General features: G+C 44.2%; 1 protein-coding gene across 1 annotated transcript; it reads left to right on the forward strand.

Annotated features, from left to right (window-relative positions):
* The first annotated feature begins 699 nt into the window (after positions 1-699).
* LOC119336542 (probable dolichyl-diphosphooligosaccharide--protein glycosyltransferase subunit 3) lies at positions 700-6,802 on the forward strand. Its single transcript, XM_037608581.1, has 2 exons — positions 700-1,822; positions 6,478-6,802. The coding sequence occupies exon 1, from the start codon at positions 768-770 to the stop codon at positions 1,773-1,775; it is 1,008 nt and encodes a 335-aa protein (XP_037464478.1). The 5' UTR covers positions 700-767; the 3' UTR covers positions 1,776-1,822; positions 6,478-6,802.
* The last annotated feature ends 16,501 nt before the right edge of the window (positions 6,803-23,303 follow it).

Here is a 23,303-nt window from a genome sequence, read left to right on the forward strand (position 1 = left end):
TTCGTGGTAGTTCCATCACCAATACGCCGGATATCTCCTTGGGTGATAATATCTCTCCCATCAAGTATAGATCGCCACACCTGAGAAGGATGTGGACCTAGTTGAGCTTCAAGGACTGAGCATTGTGGGAAATATGATGCTTTAAGGATTTGTGCACTAAGAGAGGAGGGATCATTCAGTAATCTCCAAATTTGCTGAGACAAAAGTGCCAAGTTGAAGATCTCTATCTCCCGAAAGCCAAGTCCTCCCAAACTTTTCGGTCGGGTCATCAAATCCCAAGCTACCCAACATGGTTTCCTCTTGCCTCTCTTGCTTCCCCACCAAAATTGACGAATGAGTGACGTAATACTTTCACAAAGGCCTCTAGGTAATCTGAAGTAAGACATCGAAAAAACTGGTAAAGCTTGAGCCACAGATTTTAGTTCTTTCCTGCCACTGATAAAAGTTTCTCCATCCATCCCTTTATCCTTTCCCAAACTCTGTCTCCTAAATATATATGCAACCTCTTACCAGGCCTATTCGCAGTGCTAATGGGCCGGCCCAGCAGGGTAGGCTCCGATTGGAGGACACACTTTAAGAGAAGGAAATGTTTTAGGCCCAGGCTTTGGCCCATTGCAACCTCTTAGCGGGCCTATTTTCAGTGCTTGCACTCTCTCGCGGGTCCACCCAACAGGTCTCCTCTCATACTTTTCCCCTGTTTGCTCCATCACTACTGTACCCAGTTTTCGCCGTCGGTCTCCTCCCCAGATCCACATCCACCCATCGCCATGGCGATCTCCCCCCACCTCCTCCTCCCGCTCCTCCTCGCGGCGGCGGCCGCCTCCACCTTCGCCGGCGCCAACGACCTGGTCGGCGAGCTCCAATCCCTCCGCTCCCGCTCCCCCGCCGGCGTGATCCACCTCACCGACACCTCCGTCACCCGCTTCCTCTCCTCGCCGGCCCCGCGCCCCTACTCCGTCCTCGTCTTCTTCGACGCCACCTCGCTCCACTCCAAGACCGACCTCCACCTCCCCCAGCTCCGCCGCGAGTTCGCGCTCCTCTCCGCCTCCTTCCACGCCAACAACCCCGACTCCTCCGACCTCTTCTTCGCCGACATCGAGTTCTCCGAGTCGCAGCACTCCTTCTCCCAGTTCGGCGTCAACTCCCTCCCCCACGTCCGCCTCATCCGCCCGGAGCACTCCCGCCTCGCCGACTCGGAGCAGATGGACCAGTCCCACTTCTCCCGCCTCGCCGACTCCATGGTCGAGTTCGTGGAGGCCCGTACCGGCCTCGAGGTCGGCCCCATCGTCCGCCCTCCTCTCGTCTCCCGCAACCAGATGATCCTGCTCGTCCTCCTGTTCCTGATTTCCATCCCGTTCGGGATCAAGAGGATCATGGAAGGGGACACCCTGCTTCATGACCGCAAGCTTTGGATGGCCGGGGCGCTGTTCGTCTACTTCTTCAGCGTGTCAGGGGGCATGTACGGGATCATCAGGCATACGCCCATGTTCATCACGGACCGGGAGGATCCAAACAAGCTCGTCTTCTTCTACCAGGGTTCAGGGATGCAGCTTGGCGCAGAGGGGTTTGCCGTCGGTTTCCTGTACACCCTCGTGGGGCTGATGATAGCTGTGGTGACACACTTGCTGGTGAAGGTGGAGAGCCTGCAGACACAGCGATTTGCGATGCTGGCAGTCATGGCGATCGGGTGGTGGGCAGTCAGGAAGGTGATTTACCTGGATAACTGGAAGACTGGGTACGGCATTCATACCTTCTGGCCAAGTAGCTGGAGGTAAATGTTGTCTCAACCAGCGATCGATGCTTCTTTCCTTTGGCTGCAGAGGTATGCAATATTATCTCTTCTTTCCCCTTTTCTACAAATGATTTTCAATTCGAATACTGGACATGATGAGTAGTATATTTTTAGCAATTCATGCAATCTCGTTAGATGAGTCAGAGAATTCAGCATTTTGGAAATGGTTGTATAGCTGAAACGAAATGTGCACCGATTTATAATGTCATATGCGATTTTCCGACTGTAATAACGAATAACATCAATTATGTTCAGCAAAAAAACTGCTGGTTTTGTCGCAGAATACTTTGGAACGCATCTCTCTACTTCTTTCCTTGATTCTGAAGACTAAGTATGACAGATAGACTTCTTTCGCTTCTTTCAGTTTCCCTCTGTAAATGCTCCTATGCTGCTCCCTCAGCGTCATCGCCAGTTAATCATTTTACGGCATGACCATGATATAGGAAAACCTATCTACTTCTACAAGAATGGAATCATAATTCTAGATTCACTGTGAAATATACTTCTATAATGTATACGCACTTTTATTTGAAGCATATTTGAATTGGCATGCAATGTGACACGAAGGGAGTATGGTAGAGTGGTAGGTTGTCCTTTGTGAAATGTGATGACTTTGATGGTGTAATTTTCTAGTGGGTATCACTGGCCAGGCCCTTCCTAAAACACTTTATGATAGACACTTCAATGACATCTAATCTAATTCACAATTTGTTATGTATGGGATGTACTCATAGACTGAGTATAGGTATCATAAACTGTATCTTAACAGTTAGGCAACAAGATTGTATTTATTTCAGTCAAGCATTAGTATATTGCCTTCACCTAGATTCACGTCCTGGACAATTGACCTTTTGTCCTGCAGTATGATTATATGAATATACCATGTGCCCTCCCCCATTTGTTAAAAAGATGTATGTATCGTCTGGATGTCTTGTCAGAGTAAGAGTTTGTTAACTAGAAGTTCTTGAACGGATTGGAGTTTGATGCTGTTAGTATCAGTGACATGGAAATGACATCCTAGTGGTTAAAATTACTATAATTGATTAGTCTTTACAAATAAACTATAACAGAAATTTATTGTCAAGTTCGTATTTGGAGAGTAGTATCTATGTGTTTGGTGCTATTGGTTTCTCACTGTTGATTAGTTTGGCTGTAACCATATATCCACGAAGCATAAGTATTTTAGGTTTGGTGCTATAATTAATTAGATATACATTGGCAAAATGATCTGCCAAATTTTCAAATACCCACATGATTGATTCATATGATTCCATGTCTATTCCGAGAGTTAGTTTGGGACTCTGTTTTTAAGGCGTCCCGCCTTGGACGCTTAGGCGACGCTTAGGCGATAAGGCGCCCCGCCAGCGCCTTACAAATATGCCCGCCTTAGGCGCTTAGGCGTCCGCCTTAGGCGCTTAGGCGTCGCCTAGGCGATAAGGCGCCCCCCCAGCGCCTTAGATCGCCTTACCGCCTTAAAAACATAGGTTTGGGAAGCTGCAATTCTTTCTTGTGTACTCCCTCTGTCTCGCAATATGAGTCCAAGCCCCACTCTACACATATGAAAATACCCCAGAAATTGTGAAGGCTAAACCTTGACACAAGTCGTAAGAGTTGACCAAAATTTCACTTTGTTAACTGTAAGTTGTATGGAAAATTCGAGATTGATTCTACTCGTGAGTTAATCGACAACAACTATACATTTGTTAAGATCGGAGCATAACTAAATTGAGGGTCCCCGTCCAGTTTTGACCTTTGAATGATTTTCGTGATTGAAATTCAATTTGGTTTGGAGTTCAGAAAAAGGGCATAAACTCATGTTGGCTTTTCCCTGCCTCACGCACAAAGCAGTCACCTGAAACCAAGGACCACTGCCGGCCACACTAGGATCGCCATTTCCAGACGCTGCAGCTGCCCTCTCCTCCTGCCTCCTGCCTGCTTGCTGGCGCTGCAAGGCAGAGAAGCCAAGCGAGCGAAGCAGCACAACCATGAGTATGTTCCTGAGGAGAAAGACGATCATATCCAGAACATGGGACATGCTCAACGCAGGACACTAAAGCGCTTCCACGATTGCTTGTGCTGCTGCCTGGCACTTGTAGTCATCGTACCGCCACCATATTATGGTGCAATCCACTACCACTCCTATTCAGAATCTTCTCCATCTCTCAGAACTAGGGCGCTACCCATCTTCTTTCTCCTTGGTTTGCCATCATGACCAAATTCTGAAAGTTCCATATTTCCACTTGTATGAAACAATTGCTGTCTGCAGGGTACCATTTTCAAATCCTTTGACCTTCACCAAGATCCATGCCTAGTTTTTACTATCAAATTTGAGAGTGTTTGAGGTGTGAAGGAGAGAGAACATGAGAGGGCGAAATATGCTTCTGTCTGGGAGGAGCTAGTTTTACCACAGAGAAGCTGTAGTTGGTTATTAAATGGTTTGGCCCACTTGTAGATACTTTGTCACTTTGCGCTTGGGTAAGTTACATGCATGATTTTATCTAGATGAGATGGAACTATTAGCATGAACTCCTTCCCTCCCAGAATAAGTGGGCTGTACTCCCTCTCTCTCAGTTTACAGGGCGTGCACGTACCCCTAGGTCGTCGATTTGACCAACCTAATACAAGTCATATATTACAAAAAATATACAAATATAAACTTCAGATGTTCTATTTTCAAACGGTTTAATTTTTGTGTTATATAGTTTATATTAGGGTGATAAAATTGACAACCTAGGTGTACGCGTAGGACTTGTAAACTGAGATGGAGGGAGTACTAAAGTTAGTTCAAAGCTGGGACACTTATTTTAGGACGGAGGGAGTAGTAATTCAGATGTGTGCATTGTGAGTGCCCTTAGAACACAGGCCAAGGATGCACAAAATCTATGAAATACTTGAACGACATGGTCATAGGGATGGTACAAGAACATAGACCAAGGATGCACAATTTTTTTACTTTGAGCTTTATCAAGCCTGGCCAGGACCTGGCCTGGCCCGGGGTATGATCACGTTTACCTACTGCCCCACATGTGCAAAATCATTTGACCTAGCCTCGTTTGGACCAAAGTGAGTACACATGATTAGTTGTTTTGTATTAATCAATGATTTGCGAGTTCATAAATAGTGAGCTGGCTGGATAAGTTTGTATTTCCAGCATATTTCGCTCCATGACGATACTTAACCCAGTTAAATGGTACTCCCTCCGATCCAAAATAAGTGTCGGTTTTGAACTAAGGTTAGCTCAACCTTAGTTCAAAACTGCGACACAACCTTAGTTCAAAACTGCGACACTTATTATGGATTGGAGGGAGTAGCAAATACTATATTTATTGCCACCCAACCCATGTCACAGCATTATAATAAGTGTACAGGTTGGAGATACTTCAATAGCCGTGCTGGTGATTTTCTCACCTCGACTTGCATGTCTTTCCACGAATATGGGCATATATTTTGAAATGGAGGGAACATGGGGAGTAGTCATTCTGGTGGATACTTTGGAAATTCATTCGTGATTCCAATCTATACCGCCTCTTTACAAGTACATGTTGGTAAATGGCATTACGAATTAGTACCATGAAAGTATTTTTAACAATAAATCTAATGATATTCATCTGAGTAGTCGAGATGTTTCCCAGTATTTAGGGTGAGCATTTGGCAAACCACATGCTGAACCATATTATTTTTAGTTCACCACATCAGACCAGATTTTACAGCAGCTGTCCTTGTTTGAGTCTGGTTTAAGTTATCAATTTGTTGGATTTTTCGCTGCTAAATGGGGTGCGATGTAATGATACTTCAAATTCATGCTTATCTGACATTTAAAAGGAAAACGACCAAATGTAGGCTATACTCATACAAAGAGTCTAACATTGAATTATCTGGCATGCCTGAGATACGGACAAACTTTGTGGCTACCATAGTCAATGCACATTGTATGTAATGGCATACTTATCCGTTCATCTTGTTTCCACATCGTCTTGTCTACTGACAGCCAATGAAGAAAAAAGAAAAGTTAATTGAGCTGACTTGAGTTATTTCCTTGCTGTCTTGTGGCCATGTTGGGACTATAAATTTTGTTAGGTTAGCCAATATAATGCCTTTGTATTCATCACCTTCTAAGGACACATCCTGCAATATGTATCCATTATGATCACAGTGATGTTGTGGGTAGAAGTTTGAACCAGAAATAGCAGCCAAATATCCTGGTGGTGGACTAGATGGGAGCATGAAGTGCATTGGACTAGTATAAAACACTTGTGTTTGGGCCATTTTTTCAGTTTTACTAGTTGAGAGCTAGCAATATTACGTCTTAAAGCTGCCTCTTTCTCAGTTAATGGTGCTCTGGTCACCTGTTATGCTACTTGAGTTGATTTATATGAATACACTGGACAGTTAAACAATGCGAAGTTAGAGAATTTGAGTTTTAAACCGTGTCCATACTTGAGGCGTAATTTATGCTCTGGACCTAGTTAGCTACTCCCTCCGTCCCGTAATATAAGAACTTTTTGACACTACACTAGTGTAAAAAAACGCTCTTATATTATGGGACAGAGGGAGTAGAATGCAGTTTATTTTACTAAAATAAGGCATATTTATTCTGCTCGCCTTCTACTGTAACAGTTTTTTTTAAATCAAGTCTAATGCTGACATGGACAAATATTTAACTGTCTGCTTGTTTTTCATTTCAGGACGTGGAGTCATCCTGATCGACCATACTGAGATAGAGCATCATTTTGGTTGTAGCGTCGTACTACCAAGTTTAGCATTTCAATTCTCTGGTGCTTTATTGTGGAATATAGAGAACCGAGTCATTTTATACCGAGGATTTTAACTTGCAGTATTGCTTGAACATTGGTAAATCCTATTTAGCTGATATCTCTGATATCTCTTCTCAGGCAGTAACACCAGCCGAGGATACAAACCATGGACTCGTCTTGGTAATCTTATGATAGTATGGTAGGCTATAGCTAATATGTCGTCTTTGTTAGTAACCCGTGAGTTATTCGTCAAATATCTTGGTGAATGCTTTCTGCATCTTTGCTATCCATTGCCAGTCAGCTGGTCCGAGGAAAAGAGACGGAGGTGGTTGCTTTGTTGCCAGCATTAGTTGGCAATGACCTGTTGAGTGGTTGGGCAGCGCCATTGGCACACCTCTTGAGGCAAATGCTCTGCCTGTGTTGTGTTCGGTCTCGGAAGCACGTGAGATGCATTCACGCTTGCATTATCGCCCTGAGAAAACGCGCAAGGGCATTTTCAAATCGGTACCTCATTGTCTGTCTTTGTTCTCTAGGTTTGCTTGATCATATATCCCCACAGTCCATGTCTTCTGCTCTCTAGGTCCGTTTGACCCGCCCTTGCTGTTTGGATTTTATGCCTATTTAACGAAAAAGGGTTTCACCTCTTTATATTACTCCCCCGTTCCTTTTTACTCTGCATATTAGGTTTATCTGAAGTCAAACTCTTCAAAGTTTGATCAAGTTTATACAAAAAAATTATTAACATTCACATAATAACACAAATATCATTAGATTCCTTTTGGAATATATTTTCATATTATATTTATTCTGTATAATAGATACTAATATAAATTTGGTCAAACTTAGCATAGTTTGACTTCAGACAAATCTAATACGCGGAGTAAAAATGACTGGAGGGAGTATAAAGCAATCATCACACCATCACCGCACAAAACACACACCCAAGACAAGCATTGTTTCAATCTGGCCTTGTTGGCCAAACAAGCGTGGCGCCTGCTTGATAACGCTGATTCCCTATGTGCTATCATTTTGAGAGCTAAGTATTTTCCAGATGGAGATTTAATGAATACGAGTCTGAAAAAGGGATCCTCTTTCACTTGGCAAAGCATTATGGCCGGAGTGGATTCTCTCAAAAAAGGTTATATTTGAAGAGTTGGTAATGGACAGAATATTGATATCTGGAGAGATGCATGGATCCCGAATGGGGCAAATAGGAAAATTATCACTCCTAGAAGAGGGCAGCTTCTAACAAAAGATTTTGATCTTATAGATCCAATCAACAATTGCTGGGATGAAGATTTGGTAAGACAAACATTGTGGCCAATTGATGTCCAGAGGGTGCTTACGATCCCCCTCCCCACGTATGACATGTCGGATTTCATAGCTTGGAGCTTTACAAAGAATGGATTGTTCACGGTTCGTTCTGGTTATTTGAAGGAATGGAAAACGCAATATGGGAGGAAATTGCAACACTCAGATGGCATTGGAGGAATAAATGTCAATACTATTTGGAGCAAGATTTGGAAATTATCTTGTCCAGCAAAAGTGAAGATCTTTATTTGGCGTACCTTACATGGAACCCTACCGTGTCGTGTTACACTTACTAATAGACATATGAAAGTTTCGCCCACCTGCCCATCATGTTCGAACGGGCATGAAGATACTAAACACTTATTATTTTTATGTCAAAAGGCAAAAGAGGTGTGAGAAACTGGGATTGCACGAAGCCATTAAAAAGCCCGTGCGGTCGATCGTGCGGGAGAGGCAGTACTTGAATTTCTAATTTTTATGCCAGAACATGAGCTATTTACAGTGGGCGTACAGAATGTTCGCGAACTGATCGCTATAACAACCTGGTATTTATGGTGGGAAAGGCGTTTGCTAGTTCATCAGGGGAAGACCCAAGATGCATACCAAATTTCGATGGGAGCCCGTGCTACAACGACAAACTATGTTATTGCCCAATCCTCCAAGGCAACAAATAAAATAGAGGGATGGACGAGACCCCCTCTAGGTTTTGTGAAATTAAATGTCGATGCTTCTTTCGATCAAGACATGCTTAGAGGCACAGCGGGAGCTGTACTTAGAGATGATAAAGGAAGATTTATTGTTGGAGGGAATTGGAAGATGGATTTGTGTGCAGATGTTTTAACAGCAGAAGCCATGGCACTACGTTTTGGCTTATTACTTGCACAAAAGGCGGGAAGTAACCGACTTGTTGTTAACTCCGACAATATGAAAGTAATTGACACGATGAAGAATGGAGGACATACAGCAGGAGCGACGGCAACTGTGTTTTATGATTGTTATTTTTTGACTTGTGATTTTTCGTTAGTTAGATTTGAACACTGTAATAGGAAGGCAAATAAAGTAGCTCATGAAGTTGCTAGAGTAGCCAATTTTTCTGAGACAAGGGATTGGTTTGAGGAACCTATAAACGATATTGTAAATTTTCTTATAAACGATGTAACCATTATTACTAATAAATAAAGAGAATATTTTATTTAAAAAAACACACACACCCAAAACAAGATATAAAGATGCCGGCCTCCGACACACCACCTACACTACTAGAGAAGACCTTACTAGTGGCGCTGGTTTTTTTATATACCAGTAGCGCGGGCACGCGCGCTACTGCTAGGGCGCTACAACTATTAATTAACAGTAGCGCGCTTCTAAGCCAACGCTACAGCTAAGATACTTAGTAGTAGCATTTATTTGTCTACCAACGCTACTACTATCATCACGTAGTAGTAGCGCCCTATTTTCTCCCCACGCTACAACCAGGCAAATATAAATAAAAAAAGTCAGATGCAATATTCATGAAAATCAAGACAAGTCCAGTACAAATAAACTAAGTTCACAGAACCATCTCACAAACATTAACGACTAAGTTCACAGAACCATCTCACAAACATTAACGACAATATCACATTTAATATAACTACATAATCTCACAAACCCATATATAGTAGTCAACAATGCATGTATAAATCATAGTTGATAAGTCTACTAGGTAGTCATACTAGCATATATATGGTTCAGCAGCCACACGCAAGCATATGTAGTTCTAGATGATATCGATGACAACCATCATCCTGAAGCCTGGGTGGTGGGTGTTCCTGATAGTAATTAGGATTGCCTGTCCAACATGAAGATTCTTGCTGACGAGGAAGCTCGTCCACCCAACCGAGTTGAAGTGTGTGCGACCGTCTGTCTCCACGCCGTACGCACAAGTGGTGACGGAGCCCCTCGCGGTAAGGCGTAATCCAGCAGAGCCTTCTTCATCAGGCTTGATACCACAACTCTCAGATAGGCTTTTTGGCAATCTCTGAATAAGAAAAACATATCAATTAATAAGTAGCCTCACACATTCTACACTATCAAAAGACAGTACTACATTTCTGCTAAGCATGAATTCTACTAATAAGTATATATGGATTCTACACTATTAACAGTTCTCTGGATTCTACACGAAGCATATATATCATCGGATTCACTAAGCATATAGATCATCGGATTCACTTAGCATATAAGATTCACTAAGCATATATATCATCGGACTCTACACTAAGTATAACAATAAAGCATATATATCATCGGATTCACTAAGCATATAAGATTCACTAAGCATATATGTCATCGGACTCTACACTAAGTATAACAATAAAGCATATCATCAAATTACTCTAAAAACAAAATATATCATCGGATTCACTAAGCATATATATCATCGGACTCTACACTAAGTATAACAATAAAGCATATCATCAAATTACTCTAAAAACTACAGTAAATGCAACATACCATGATATGCCGATCAACCATGGTACTTGTCAGGCGGGTCACGAATGGCACCCCGACGAAGTCAGCACGTGGCGGAATGATGTCCCATAGGTTGCACACCTCCTCCTCGCTCAACCTCATTCTTTGAGCTACGATGGCTTCACCAAGTGGGTCGTCATCATCATCATCATCCTCATAATCTTATGCTTTGTTGACATAAATCACGGCCAGCTTGGGTCTTTCTGCTCTGAAGGAGAAGCTGATCAACTCACCATCGGTGATACACATGTGGGCGGTGAAACGGACCCATCCATCTCCTCCCACCTGCGTCATATTTTGTCCTTTCTCGACCTCCATAGTGTAGGGCCCCCAGGAGCCTCAAAGGTCACAGAGTCTCCGGTCAGCTTATTGAATTCTGACCTCACATTGCATGGGACGATCTGTGTACAAAAAGCAAAATGATATATACACGATGCATTAATGCCAATAACACTAAAAACAAAATAGTAGTTACTAGTTTCATATAATTTATTACCGCCACATGAAGAAAACTAGACTCGAAGTAGATGCCGAACAGCGTGCCAGTTGCAAGGCTGCTGGCGCACCTTGACTTGCACCATCGACATGGTGGTGGTGGTGGTGGCGCCATTTCCCTAAAGCAATATGATTAAAGGATTAACGATCCAAAAAGTAAACATAAAGTTTTCAATACACATCAGGTTTTGAATAATATACACATCAGGTTCACATCATAGAGAATACACATGAGGTTCACATGGCAAGCAAAATAACAACTAAATTGTAGTTCAGTTCAGACAATAACCTAATAGAGATCATGTAACCCAAACAGAGCCTAATAATAAGATAAATGGCATGTTGCCATTATTGCGCAAGCAGACAAGCAAAAGTAGTTCAATCCAGGGGAACACTTTATCTATTCCCACATCCAAAAGTTGAACCAGCTTAGAATCTTCCAAAACAGCACGACACAAGATTCACAAAACACAATAAGTAAACATCCATTCCACCTTTGGCATTAGATGCACAATAATTAAAAGTATAAAAGGCAAACACCCCCCTTTTCGATCACATACAACTCTCTGTCTATCGGTGTTTTCTTTTTCTGAAATTTACCAAAAATGGGCTCACTAACAGCATCAGATGGATATCGATTTGGGTCCATAGGGGGCTTTGTCAATTTACACCCTGCTCCTTTGCCTAAAGAGGCATTGCAAAATTGACAAAGCCCCCTATGGAGAACAAGGAAGCAAAGTTTATGTACAAAGATTCAGTTGCAGAAACAGAATTCACAAGTGGCTGAAAATGTAGCCAACATTTTCTACTATGAAATATAAGCACTAGACTAAGAGGTAATACAAGGGAAGAACAATCGCACACACAAACAAAATATAAGCATTTTTTTCGAAACGGGTGTTAGCATATATTCAAATGCGCACCATAACAACTTGGCAATTTGAGCATCACCACATACAGATACTCTCTTCAACCTGAAAGAGTATCGAATCAAGCATTGATTTTTCCATGAAACCACATAACAGTGAGGGCTTCTTGGTCATATCTTTATATGCATCAACAAAGAAGCTAGTGGATCAAATTTACACATAGGGTAGCTCACCAGGATACAGGCATTTAGACCTTTAAGAAGAACTGGCACAATCAACATCATTCAGATGAAAGGAGGAGCATTCACCACATAACCCTAGTGTCAGAAAAGAACCCCCTCTCTAAACTCTAGAACACTAGGCACCGCCTCCGCCACCACTGCTCCAGGGGCACCAGCCAAGAATTGAAACCCAAGTTTCAATTATATGTGCTAAAATCCTCTACTTCTCTAGCTACTTCTCTCTACTCTCTCCTAAGTTTCGGTGAGCAACAAAAAGCCTCTACTTCTCTCACCTAACCCCTCTCTCTACTCTCTCCCCAATCATGCGAGGAAACAAGCCTGGAACACGTCGCATCGAAGCGTGGAGCCACCATGCAATCCCTAAATCCCAAAACATGGTGAGCCGCCGCGGCAAATCGATTGGAGCCTAGCTAGTGTGGCGCGCACAGGGAGGAGGAGATCGAGGGGGACTTACGGGGCTGGAGCGACGGAGGAGGCAAGAGGCGACCGCGCGTGGTGGCAGCGCACGGCACCGTCGACAGGGGTTAGGCGTCCGGGGACGAACCCTAACCACGGCGGCATCGTCGGGCGGAGGGGATCGATTGTGAGAGTGAGGGGGTGCGGGGGCGCTCGGGCCGGTTTTCTTTTCCTCTAGTAGTAGCGCTGGTTAGAGGCCGGCGCTACTGCTAAGCCCACCAGCTATAGCGCCTGTTCAAAACAAACGCTACAGGTAAGTGGGCTTCTATTTTTGCCCTGCGACCCATGTAACAGTAGTGCGGCCCAAGCTAACAAACGTTGCTGTTATTTATTAGTAGTAGCTTGTTTTCTACCAAGCGCTACTGGTAAATACTAGTAGCATGGGGTCATAAACAGGCGCTACTGGTAAACTTCTATCTATAAGCATTTTCCTAGTAGTGCTACCGACAACCAAGCAAATTACAGATGAGCAAGGAGGATAGCATGGAGCTGCCGGAGACCTCCACCATGAGCATCCACAATAGAGGTGAGTTGGACAACAACGAAGCCAAGACTCCAAATCGGGGCCTCCCGGAAGCGTACACCGATAGCCACCATCACCTGATCCCGAAGATTAGGTTTTTACCCGGAGCAAGACGACATGAGTGGGACCGCCGCGATGGAGCCTTCAGGAAGGATATGGCGTCAGCGGCCACCGTCGCCATCGGCTAGTCAAAGGACTGGGCAAGTGGTGTACCCCGACGCTCACACCCCTCCATCACACCCTAACTCTGTCAATCACCCCCAACCACGATGTAGCCATGGTTGCCCGCCCGCAGCTGAGATGCACGCTTCGCTCACAAATGCCGCGCCACTTTGACGCCCCCGATTCAATCGTACACTAATCATGCACGCAAATGTGTATGATCAAGATCGGGGACTCACGAGAAGATATCACAACACAACTCCAAAAGTAAAATAAGTCATACAAGCATCATATTACAATCCAGGGGCCTCGAGGGCTCGAATACAAGGGATCGAACATAAACGAGTCAGCGGAAGCAACAATATCTGAGTAAAGACATAAGTTAAACAAGTTGCCATAAGATGGCTAACACAAACTGGGATACAGATCCAAAGAGGTGCAGGCCTCCTACCTGGGATCCTCCTAAACTACTCCTCGTCGTCGGCGGCTTGAACGTAGTAGTAGGCACCCGCAGTGTAGTAGGGGTCGTCGTCGATGGTGGCGTCTGGCTCCTGGGATCCAACGTCTGGTTGCGGCATCCGAGAAGAAGAGGAAAAAGGGGGGAAAGAGGGAGCAAAGCAACCGTGAGTACTCATCCAAAGTACTCGCAAGCAAGGATCTACACTACATATGTATGGGTATATGTGTAAAGAGGGAATATTGTTGGACTGACCTGCAGAATGCCAGAATAAGAGGGGGATAGCTAGTCCTATCGAAGACTACGCTTATGGCAGCCTCCGTCTTGTAGCATGTAGAAGAGAGTAGATTGAAGTCCACCAAGTATCATCGCATAGCATAATCCTACCCGACTATCCTCCCCTCGTCGCCCTGTGGGAAAGCGATCACCGGTTTGTCTCTGGAACTTGTCTAGGTGTGTTTTATTAAGTATCTGGTTCTAGTTGTCATAAGGTCAAGGTACAACTCCAGGTCGTCCTTTTATCGAGGGACACGGCTATTTGAATAGATAAACTTCCCTACAGGGGTGCACCATATTTCCCAACATGCTCTATTCCTCTGGCCGGACACACTTTCCTGGGTCATGCCCGGCCTCGGAAGTTCAACACGTCGCAGCCCCACCTAGGCACAACAGAGAGGTCAGCATGCCGGTCTAAATCCTATGCATGCAGGGGTTTGGGCCCATCACCCATTGCACACCTGCACATTTTGAGGGCAGCCGGTGAGCAGACCTAGCAACCTCCATTACAAAGGAAGTTGCGTTACACGGTCCAACCCGGCGCGCGCCGCTCAATTGTTGACGTCAAGAAGGCTTCGGCTGATACCACGACGTCGAGTGCCCATAACTGTTCCCGCGTAGTTGGTTAGTGCGTATAGGCTAGTGGCTAGACTCACATCAAATACCAAGATCTCGTTAAGCGTGTTATTATGAAGTAACCGCGAACGCTGACCAGGGCCAGGCCCACCTCTTGCCTAGGTGATCTCAACCTGCCCTGTTGCTCCGCCACAAAGATCCACACAGAGGGCCATCGAGATAAATGTCCTTTCAGGCCCCAAACCGTGAATCACTCACAGGTACTCTACGAGCCGACCCGACTTTAGTCACCATCTGTATAGTATGTAAGTATGTATAGTATATACCCATGATCACCTCCCGAGTGATCACGGCCTGATAGTATAGCATGGCAGACGGACAAGAATGTAGGGCCACAGATGATAAACTAGCATCCTATACTAAGCCTTTAGGATCGCAGGTAAGGTATCAACAACTGTAGTAACAATGACAGGCTATGCAACAGAATAAGATTAATCGAGAACAGTAACAGGCTACACTACTCTAATGCAAGCGGTAGAGGAAAGAATAGGCGATATCTGGCGATCAAGGGGGGGGCTTGCCTGGTTGCTCTGGCAAGGAGGGGTCGTCAACTCCGTAGTCGACGGGGGCATCAGCAGCGTCGGCCTCGTAGTCTACCGGAGAGAAGAGGGGGAAGAAACAATAAATATAATGCAAACATAAGCATGACGATGCATGACATGACAATGAGCGGTGCTAGGTGTGCACTAATGCGGTAGTAGGATGATACCGGTGAAGGCGGAAATATCCGGGAAAGTATCCCCGGTGTTTCGCGTTTTCAGACAGATGAACCGGAGGTTTGCAAGTTCGCTATGCTAGGGACATGTGGCTGACGAACGGGTTGCGTATTTGTATTCGTCTCATCGATCTGAGCAACTTTCATGTACAAAGTTTTTTCATCTGAGCTAAGGTTTATTTTATATTAATTTACAAAGTTTTAATCACTTTTAGAATTAACAGAATTAATTTAATTCGAAATTCATTTTATGACATCATCATGACGTCAGCAGTCAACTCTGACCGTTGACTAAGTCATCCTGGTAGGTGGGTCCTGTATGTCATAGACTAATACCACTAATCAGGTTTAGTTAGTCTAACTAAATGATTAGGTTAATCTAAACACGATTAATTAAGTTAATTAATTATTATTTTAATTATATTTTTATTTTTTATTCTTATTCTCTTTTTTCTTTTTTTAACACGTTCAGGGGGGTGGGGCCCTCCTGTCATTGGCCCAGGGGCCCTTAGTGGGCACGGGCGCTGTGGGTAACGGGCACTGGGCGCTGGGCGTCTGTGCCCGAGGCGGGGCGAACCCAACAGCGAGGGGCGCCGGCCGGGGCGAGGTTGCCGGCGACCGGGGAAGCCGCCGGATAGACCCGTGGAGGGGGGAATGCGGCGGCGGCCACGTGGCCGAAGGGGGAGTCACGGCGTGGCGGCGGGGCGCTGGCAGCAAGGGCGACGACGGCGCAAGGCAGCGGCAGCAACTCGGGCGGCCACGGGTGGCACGGCAGGGCGCGCGCGTGCACTAGGCGCGACCGGAGTGGGCAGCAGCGCAGTGATGGGCGTGTGCGTCTGAAGGAGGCAGCCCTGGGAACGACGGCCCTGGCACGGACAGACGCCGGCGGGCGGCGGGATTGCGGGGCGAGGAGGGCAGAGCCCAGGCGCGGTAGTGGCCGGGACGGTGCGGGGCGGCGACAGCTGCTGCTGCAGCAGCAGGCAAGGCCGGGTGCGGCGGGGCACACGAGGCACGCGCAACATGCGGCCACACATGCGGGGAGCGAAGCCGTGCGCGACACGACGATGAAGCGAAGCGGGCGGCGCAGCGCAGCGAGGCGAGGGACAGAGGGGAGATGAGGAGCGGGAGGTGCTCATGACGGCCGTAGGGGATGGGCAGTGGGGGTTGATACGTCTCCAACATATCTACTTTTCCAAACACTTTCGCCCTTGTTTTGGACTCTAATTTGCATGATTTGAATGAAACTAACCCGGACTGACGCTGTTTTCAGCAGAACTGCCATGGTGTTTGTAGGATCGGAGAAGTAAGTCTAGAGGGGGGTGATTAGACTACTTGACCAATTAAAAACTTAACCTTTTCCCAATTTTAGTCTTTGGCAGATTTTAGCTATCTTAGCACAAGTCAAGCAATCTTCACACAATTCCAGCAAGCATGCAAAGAGTATATGAGCAGCGGAAAGTAAAGCATGCAAGTTGCAAGAATGTGAAGGGAAGGGTTTGGAGATTTCAAACGCAATTTGGAGACACGATGATTTTTGAGCCGTGGTTCCGATAGGTGGTGCTATCGTACATCCACCTTGATGGAGACTTCAACCCACGAAGGGTAACGGTTGCGCGAGTCCACGGAGGGCTCCACCCACGAAGGGTCCACGAAGAAGCAACCTTGTCTATCCCACCATGGCCATCGCCCACGAAGGACATGCCTCACTAGCGGTAGATCTTCACGAAGTAGGCGATCTCCTTGCCCTTACAAACTCCTTGGTTCAACTCCACAATCTTGTCGGAGGCTCCCAAGTGACACCTAGCCAATCTAGGAGACACCACTCTCAAAGAAGTAACAAATGGTGTGTTGATGATGAACTCCTTGCTCTTGTGCTTCAAATGATAGTCTCCCCAACACTCAACTCTCTCTCATAGGATTTGGATTTGGTGGAAAGAAGATTTGAGTGGAAAGCAACTTGGGGAAGGCTAGAGATCAAGATTCATATGGTAGGAATGGAATATCATGGCCTCAACACATGAGTAGGTAGTTCTTTCTCAGAAATGGTAAGTTGGAAGTGTAGGTTTGTTATGATGGCTCTCTCTTCGAATGAAGAGGAGGTGAAGGGGTATATATAGCCTCCACACAAAATCTAACCGTTACACACAATTTACCAATCTCGGTGGGACCGAATCAACAAACTCGGTCAGACCGATTCAGTAAACAATTTGACCGTTAGGGTTTTCGGTGGGGCCGACATGCAACTCGATAGGACTGATATGGTTAGGGTTAGGGCATAACGTAATCTCGGTGAGACCGATTACACAAACTCGATGGGACCGATTTTGGTAATAAGCTAACCAGAGAGTTGGTCAGGCAGACTCGGTGGGACCGATTACTCAAACTCGGTGGGACCGATTTTGGTAATAAGTTAACCAGAGAGTTTGCATTGTAATCTAGGTAGTACCGATTACACAATCTCGGTAAGACTAATTTTTATAATGAACATACACAGAGAGATTACAATCCCATCTTGGTGAGACCGAGATCCCTATCGGTGAGACCGATTTGCCTAGGGTTTGCGGCAGTGACTATGACATCTGAACTCGGTGGCGCCGGATAGAAAGAATCGGTGGGGCCGAGATTGACTTTAGGTTTAGGTCATGTGTGTGGATGTGGGAAAGTAGTTGAGGGTTTTGGGAGCATATCGCTAAGCACTGTGGAGCAAGAAACTCATTAAACAACACCTCATCCCTTTTTGATAGTATTGGCTTTTCCTATAGACTCAATGTGATCTTGGATCACTAAAATATAAAATGCAGAGTCTTGACCTAGGAGCTTGAGCCAATCCTTTGTCCTTAGCATCTTGAAGGGGTTCCACATCCTTTAGTCCATGCCACTCCATTGTTGAACTTGTCTGAAACATACTAGGTAAAAGTGTTAGTCCAACAAGAGATATGTTGACATTAATTACCAAAACCACCCAGGGAGCACTTGTGCTTTCAATCTCCCCCTTTTTGGTAATTGATGACAACATACATCAAAGCTTTAGACAAAGATATAGAGAATAGCAAGTAAAGCTTTGGAAAGACATGTAACAAGCATAGGCTCCCCCTAAATGTATGCAATCATGTAAATATGGAATGTCGAAGCATGTGAATGCATGAACATGACAGAAGAAGCAATGTGTTACATGTGACTGTGATGCATATACTTACCTTGTGGTCTTGAGTTGGCTTAGGATGGAATGAACCTGCGTAAACAAGGTTAGATAACACAGATACACCTACTAGCCAGAGCAAACAAAAGAAACCACAAGAATACCAAGACTGGGATGACATGTAGAGAGTGAGTACTAAGTACCACATTGGATTAGACATGTCCCCAAAGGTAAAGATATGCAGTGAATTTAAATGATTTATTTCCCTTAGATGTCTTGCTCCCCCTGAATCTAGCCTGGGATACTAGGAGAAGATAGGGAACAGAAAATCAGAGCTAAAAGAAACAAATGAACAGAGCTAATGCAAATAAGCACATATGAACATGTCTTTCCCCTCAAGAAGACATGTGGCATCTCTCCTCTTGAACACCAAGCATCTGGGATCCTTGAGGATTACTCTCTTCTTGAGTATTCTCTCCCCCTAGATCTCTCTCTCTCTCTCCCCCTGTGGAAGTGATACTCTCTCTCTTCCTTTGAAAGTGATAAGCTTTGATGTGATCTCTCTCTCCCCCTTTGACATCAATTTTCAAGAAGGGCCTTCTGGAATTTGTCGTGAATGAGTTTGGTCCTTGAGTCACAGTACAAAGCACTGATAAAAATGTGATGCTTGTAGAGGACAAGATTCATTGAGTGGAGCTGGATCAAGAGTAAAGAGGAATAAGTGGCAAAATGTTTTTCCTGTTGTGAAATCGGTGGCACCGAGTGGTATGCTTCGGTTGCACCGAAAGGATTCGGTTGGACCGAAAACAACAAATCGGTGAGACCGAGTTCATCGCAGAGAAAACACATGTCACCTCAGCTCACTAGACTAGTAAGATCTCACAAGGATTTGCAAGGAATTAACTGAATGATTTTCAATGAATTGGATGCAGGAAATGTAGAACAGACAGAAAAGAAGGAAATCTAGATGAAGTTTTTTTTTGAAAGGGGAAACAAACATGCATGAGACAAATGCAAGATCACAGAAAAGAAAACGAGAGAACATCATCTAGAATTGGTCGGCGACATAGTCACCTATGTTAGAGTATATTGACTTAGAAGTCAAGTGAGATCACTTGATCATAGGTCATACTCATCGTTTAAGCTCAAAATGGGGTTACCATTTTTCATTTAAGCATCTTGATGTATTCACATCTTGTCGAGTTGCTTTAACTCATGTCTCGGAGTAAAGCTTCTCTAAGATGGAATAACATACCTTGGGTGGTGATGTCGATCATTCATGTAGTTAAACTTGTGTGGGTTACTCAAGGTTGATGTAGCTCATCAAGAGTTGGGAGAACCACTTGGAATTTGAGTTCATGTACCTACATGGGTTAGTTCTTGCAAGGAAAAGCACTTGTGTATCCAAAATAGCAATCATGAAACTCAACATAGAATTTGTCAAAGGATATGTTCGAATGGTTCCATGCTTCCTTGTCTTCAACCACCATAGTGTAGAGACTTGGTGATGTAGAGATTGCTCAAGATATGAGTAGGTTACAATCTCATGGAATTTGATTCAACCAAGTACCTACATGGGTTAGATAACATGCAAGGTGCAAATTTATCCAAGACATAAGATTATCATCATAAGACAAATATCAAGGATTAGTCTTAAGCTCATGTCTTGCATGTATCCAATGGAGTTTCTACTCCAATTTTGAAGCATCAATGATGTTCAATTATCCTCTCAACCTGCAAAACACTTTCTCATCAAGTGGTTTAGTGAAAATATCTACTAATTGCTTTTCGGTCCGAACATGCTTAAGATTAATGTCACCCTTAGCAACATGATCTCGAATGAAATGATGACGAACTTCAATATGCTTAGTTCGAGAGTGTTGCACGGGATTGTGAGCAATTTTGATAGCACTTTGATTGTCACAAAGCAATGGAACATGTTTCACATATATCCCATAATCTTTAAGAGTTTGGGTCATCCAAAGTAATTGAGCACAACATGAACCAGCGGCAATGTATTCCGCTTTGGCGGTGGATAAGGATGCCGAGTTTTGTTTCTTGGAAGACCAAGACACAAGAGATCTACCAAGGAATTGACAAGTACCCAAAGTGGACTTTCTATCAACCTTGTCTCCAGCATAGTCCAAGTCGGAGTAGCCAACAAGATCGAAAGAAGCCCTCTTAGGATACCAAATGCCAAAATTTGGTGTATGAATTAAATATCTCACTATCCTTTTCACGGCCTTAAGATGACATTCTTTAGGAGCAGCTTGATATCTTGCACACATGCACACACTTAGCATAATATCGGGACGTGAAGCACATAGGTATAACAATGAACCAATCATAGAGCCATAAACCTTTTGATCAACCGGTTCACCATCTTTGGTCAAATCAAGATGTCCACTAGTAGGCATGGGTGTAGACATACCTTTGCATTCTTGCATATTAAACTTCTTGAATAAGTCCTTAGTGTACTTCGTTTGAGAGACAAAAGTACCTTCCTTAGTTTGCTTGATTTGCAACCCAAGAAAGAATTTGAGTTCACTCATCATTGACATCTCAAACTTCTCCGACATTAGCTTTCCAAACTTCTCACTAAAATGAGGGTTAGTTGGTCCAAATATAATATCATCAACATAAATTTGGCTTACAAATAATTCTCCATTAACCCTTTTAGTAAAAAGTGTGGAATCAATTTTTCCAATTTCAAAGCCTTTTTCAATAAGGAACTTGTTTAAGACCATAAAGAGCTTTGCGAAGTTTGTAGACATGATTGGGTTTCTTAGGATTGATAAAGCCGGGAGGTTGTTTAACATAAACTTCCTCCTCTATTTCACCATTTAGAAAAGCACTTTTAATGTCCATTTGGTACAAGGTGATATCATGGTGATTAGCATAGGCAAGTAAGATGCGAATGGACTCAAGTCTAGCAACGGGAGCATAAGTCTCACCATAGTCCATACCTTCGACTTGTGTGTAACCTTGGGCGAAAAGACGTGCTTTGTTGCGAACTACTTGTCCATCTTCATCTTGCTTGTTGCGAAACACCCATTTGGTACCGATGATGTTGTGGTTGTCGTCGGGCTTTTCAACAAATGTCCAAACTTGATTTCTCTCAAAGTTGTGTAGCTCTTCGTGCATAGCATTTATCCAATCCGGATCTCCCAATGCTTCTTCAACCTTCATAGGTTCAATGCTAGAGATGAATGAATAGTGTTCACAAAAGTTACTAAATGAGTTTTAGAGCGAGTGATTCTCCCGGTTTGAATATCATTGTAGATTTGCTCGACGGGGTGGTGTTTAGCAATTCTTGCTCGAACTCGTGAAAGCTTTTGCTTGGGTCTTGGTTGAACATCTTCTTCATCTTGCTCTTCTTCTTCTTGATCTTCTTCATTATTGGCGTTGTCGTTCTCTTGTCGTGGTGGAAAAGAAGGTTGTTGGCGTTCTTGATGTACTTCCTCACTTTCTTCATCTTGGTGTGTCCCACTTGTGGATGCTTCCGTATCAACTCTTGGTTCACCTTGTCGTGAAGTAGAAGCTTCCACTTGGACGGACGAGGTACTCTCCTTCACCTCCGTTGGACGAATCTTGCCAATAGACAAGTCTTGGATTGCTTCCTAGGGGTCTTTGTCTCCTACATCAATTGACAATTGCTCTACTTGCGAGCCGTTAGATTTATCAAACTTCACATCTACCGTCTCTTCAACCTTTCAGGTGAAATTGTTGTAGACACGGTATGTGTGAGAGTTTGAGCCATAACCAAGTAGGAAACCTTCATGAGACTTAGGAGCAAATTTAGAACGATGATGCTTATCAAGAATGTAGCACTTTGAGCCGAATACTCGAAAGTATCCAACTTGGGGTTTGTTACCGGTAAGGAGCTCGTATGCTGTCTTGCCGAGTAGCTTGTGAAGATACAAGTGATTTGTTGCATGACAAGCTGTCTCAACCGCTTCTGCCCAAAAAAGTGCTTCGGCGTCTTGTACTTGTCAAGCATCGTTCTTGCCATTTCGATGAGCGTCCGGTTCTTCCGCTCAACAACTCCATTTTGTTGAGGTGTGTACGTAGCCGAGAACTCATGTGAAATCCCTTCTTCGTCAAGAAAGGTGTCCACATTTGCATTCTTGAACTCCGTTCCGTTGTCGCTGCAAACCTTCTTGATCTTCACTTCAAACTGATTTTGGGCCTTCCTGGCGAAGTTTTTGAAGATCTTTTGGACCTGCAATTTGTCATCGAGAAAGAATACCCACGTAAATCTTGAAAAATCATCAACTATAACTAGACCAAAAGAATTTCCACCAAGACTTTTGTAAGCATTGGGACCAAAGAGATCCATGTGAAGTAGCTCAAGTGGCCTCCTTGTGGTCATGATGTTCTTCACGGGATGCCTTCCTCCAACCTGTTTACCTACTTGACAAGCACTGCAAAGTCTATCCTTATCAAATATGACATCGTCAACACCAAGGATATGATTCCCTTTAATAAGCTTGTCAAGGTTTCTCATGCCAACATGACCTAGTCGTCTATGCCATAACCAACCTTTAGAGGATTTAGCAATGAAGCAAGTTCTAGGTTGAGCCTTTTTAGTGAAATCAACAATGTAAAGATCACCTCTGTATACCGGTAAAGACCATTTTATGATTGTCTCTATGAAACACTTGGCAATCTACTTCAGTAAATAGGACATTGAAACCGAAATCAGCAAGTCTAGATATTGAAAGTAAGTTGTAGCCAAGAGATTGAACGAGCATAACATTCTGAATGGAGCTGTCATGTGAGATGGCCACCTTACCAAGGCTAACCACCTTACCCTTTGAGTTGTCACCGAAAGTGACATACTTTCGAGAGGACCATCATTTTCAGCAAGCTCACAAAACATGTCTTTATCTCCGGTCATGTGATCGGTACATCCACTGTCAAGAATCCATTCCTTTCCTCATGCCATATATCCCCGAAGAT

The sequence above is a fragment of the Triticum dicoccoides genome, chromosome 7B, assembly GCF_002162155.2.
Source record: "Triticum dicoccoides isolate Atlit2015 ecotype Zavitan chromosome 7B, WEW_v2.0, whole genome shotgun sequence".
NCBI classification, from domain to species: domain Eukaryota; kingdom Viridiplantae; phylum Streptophyta; class Magnoliopsida; order Poales; family Poaceae; genus Triticum; species Triticum dicoccoides.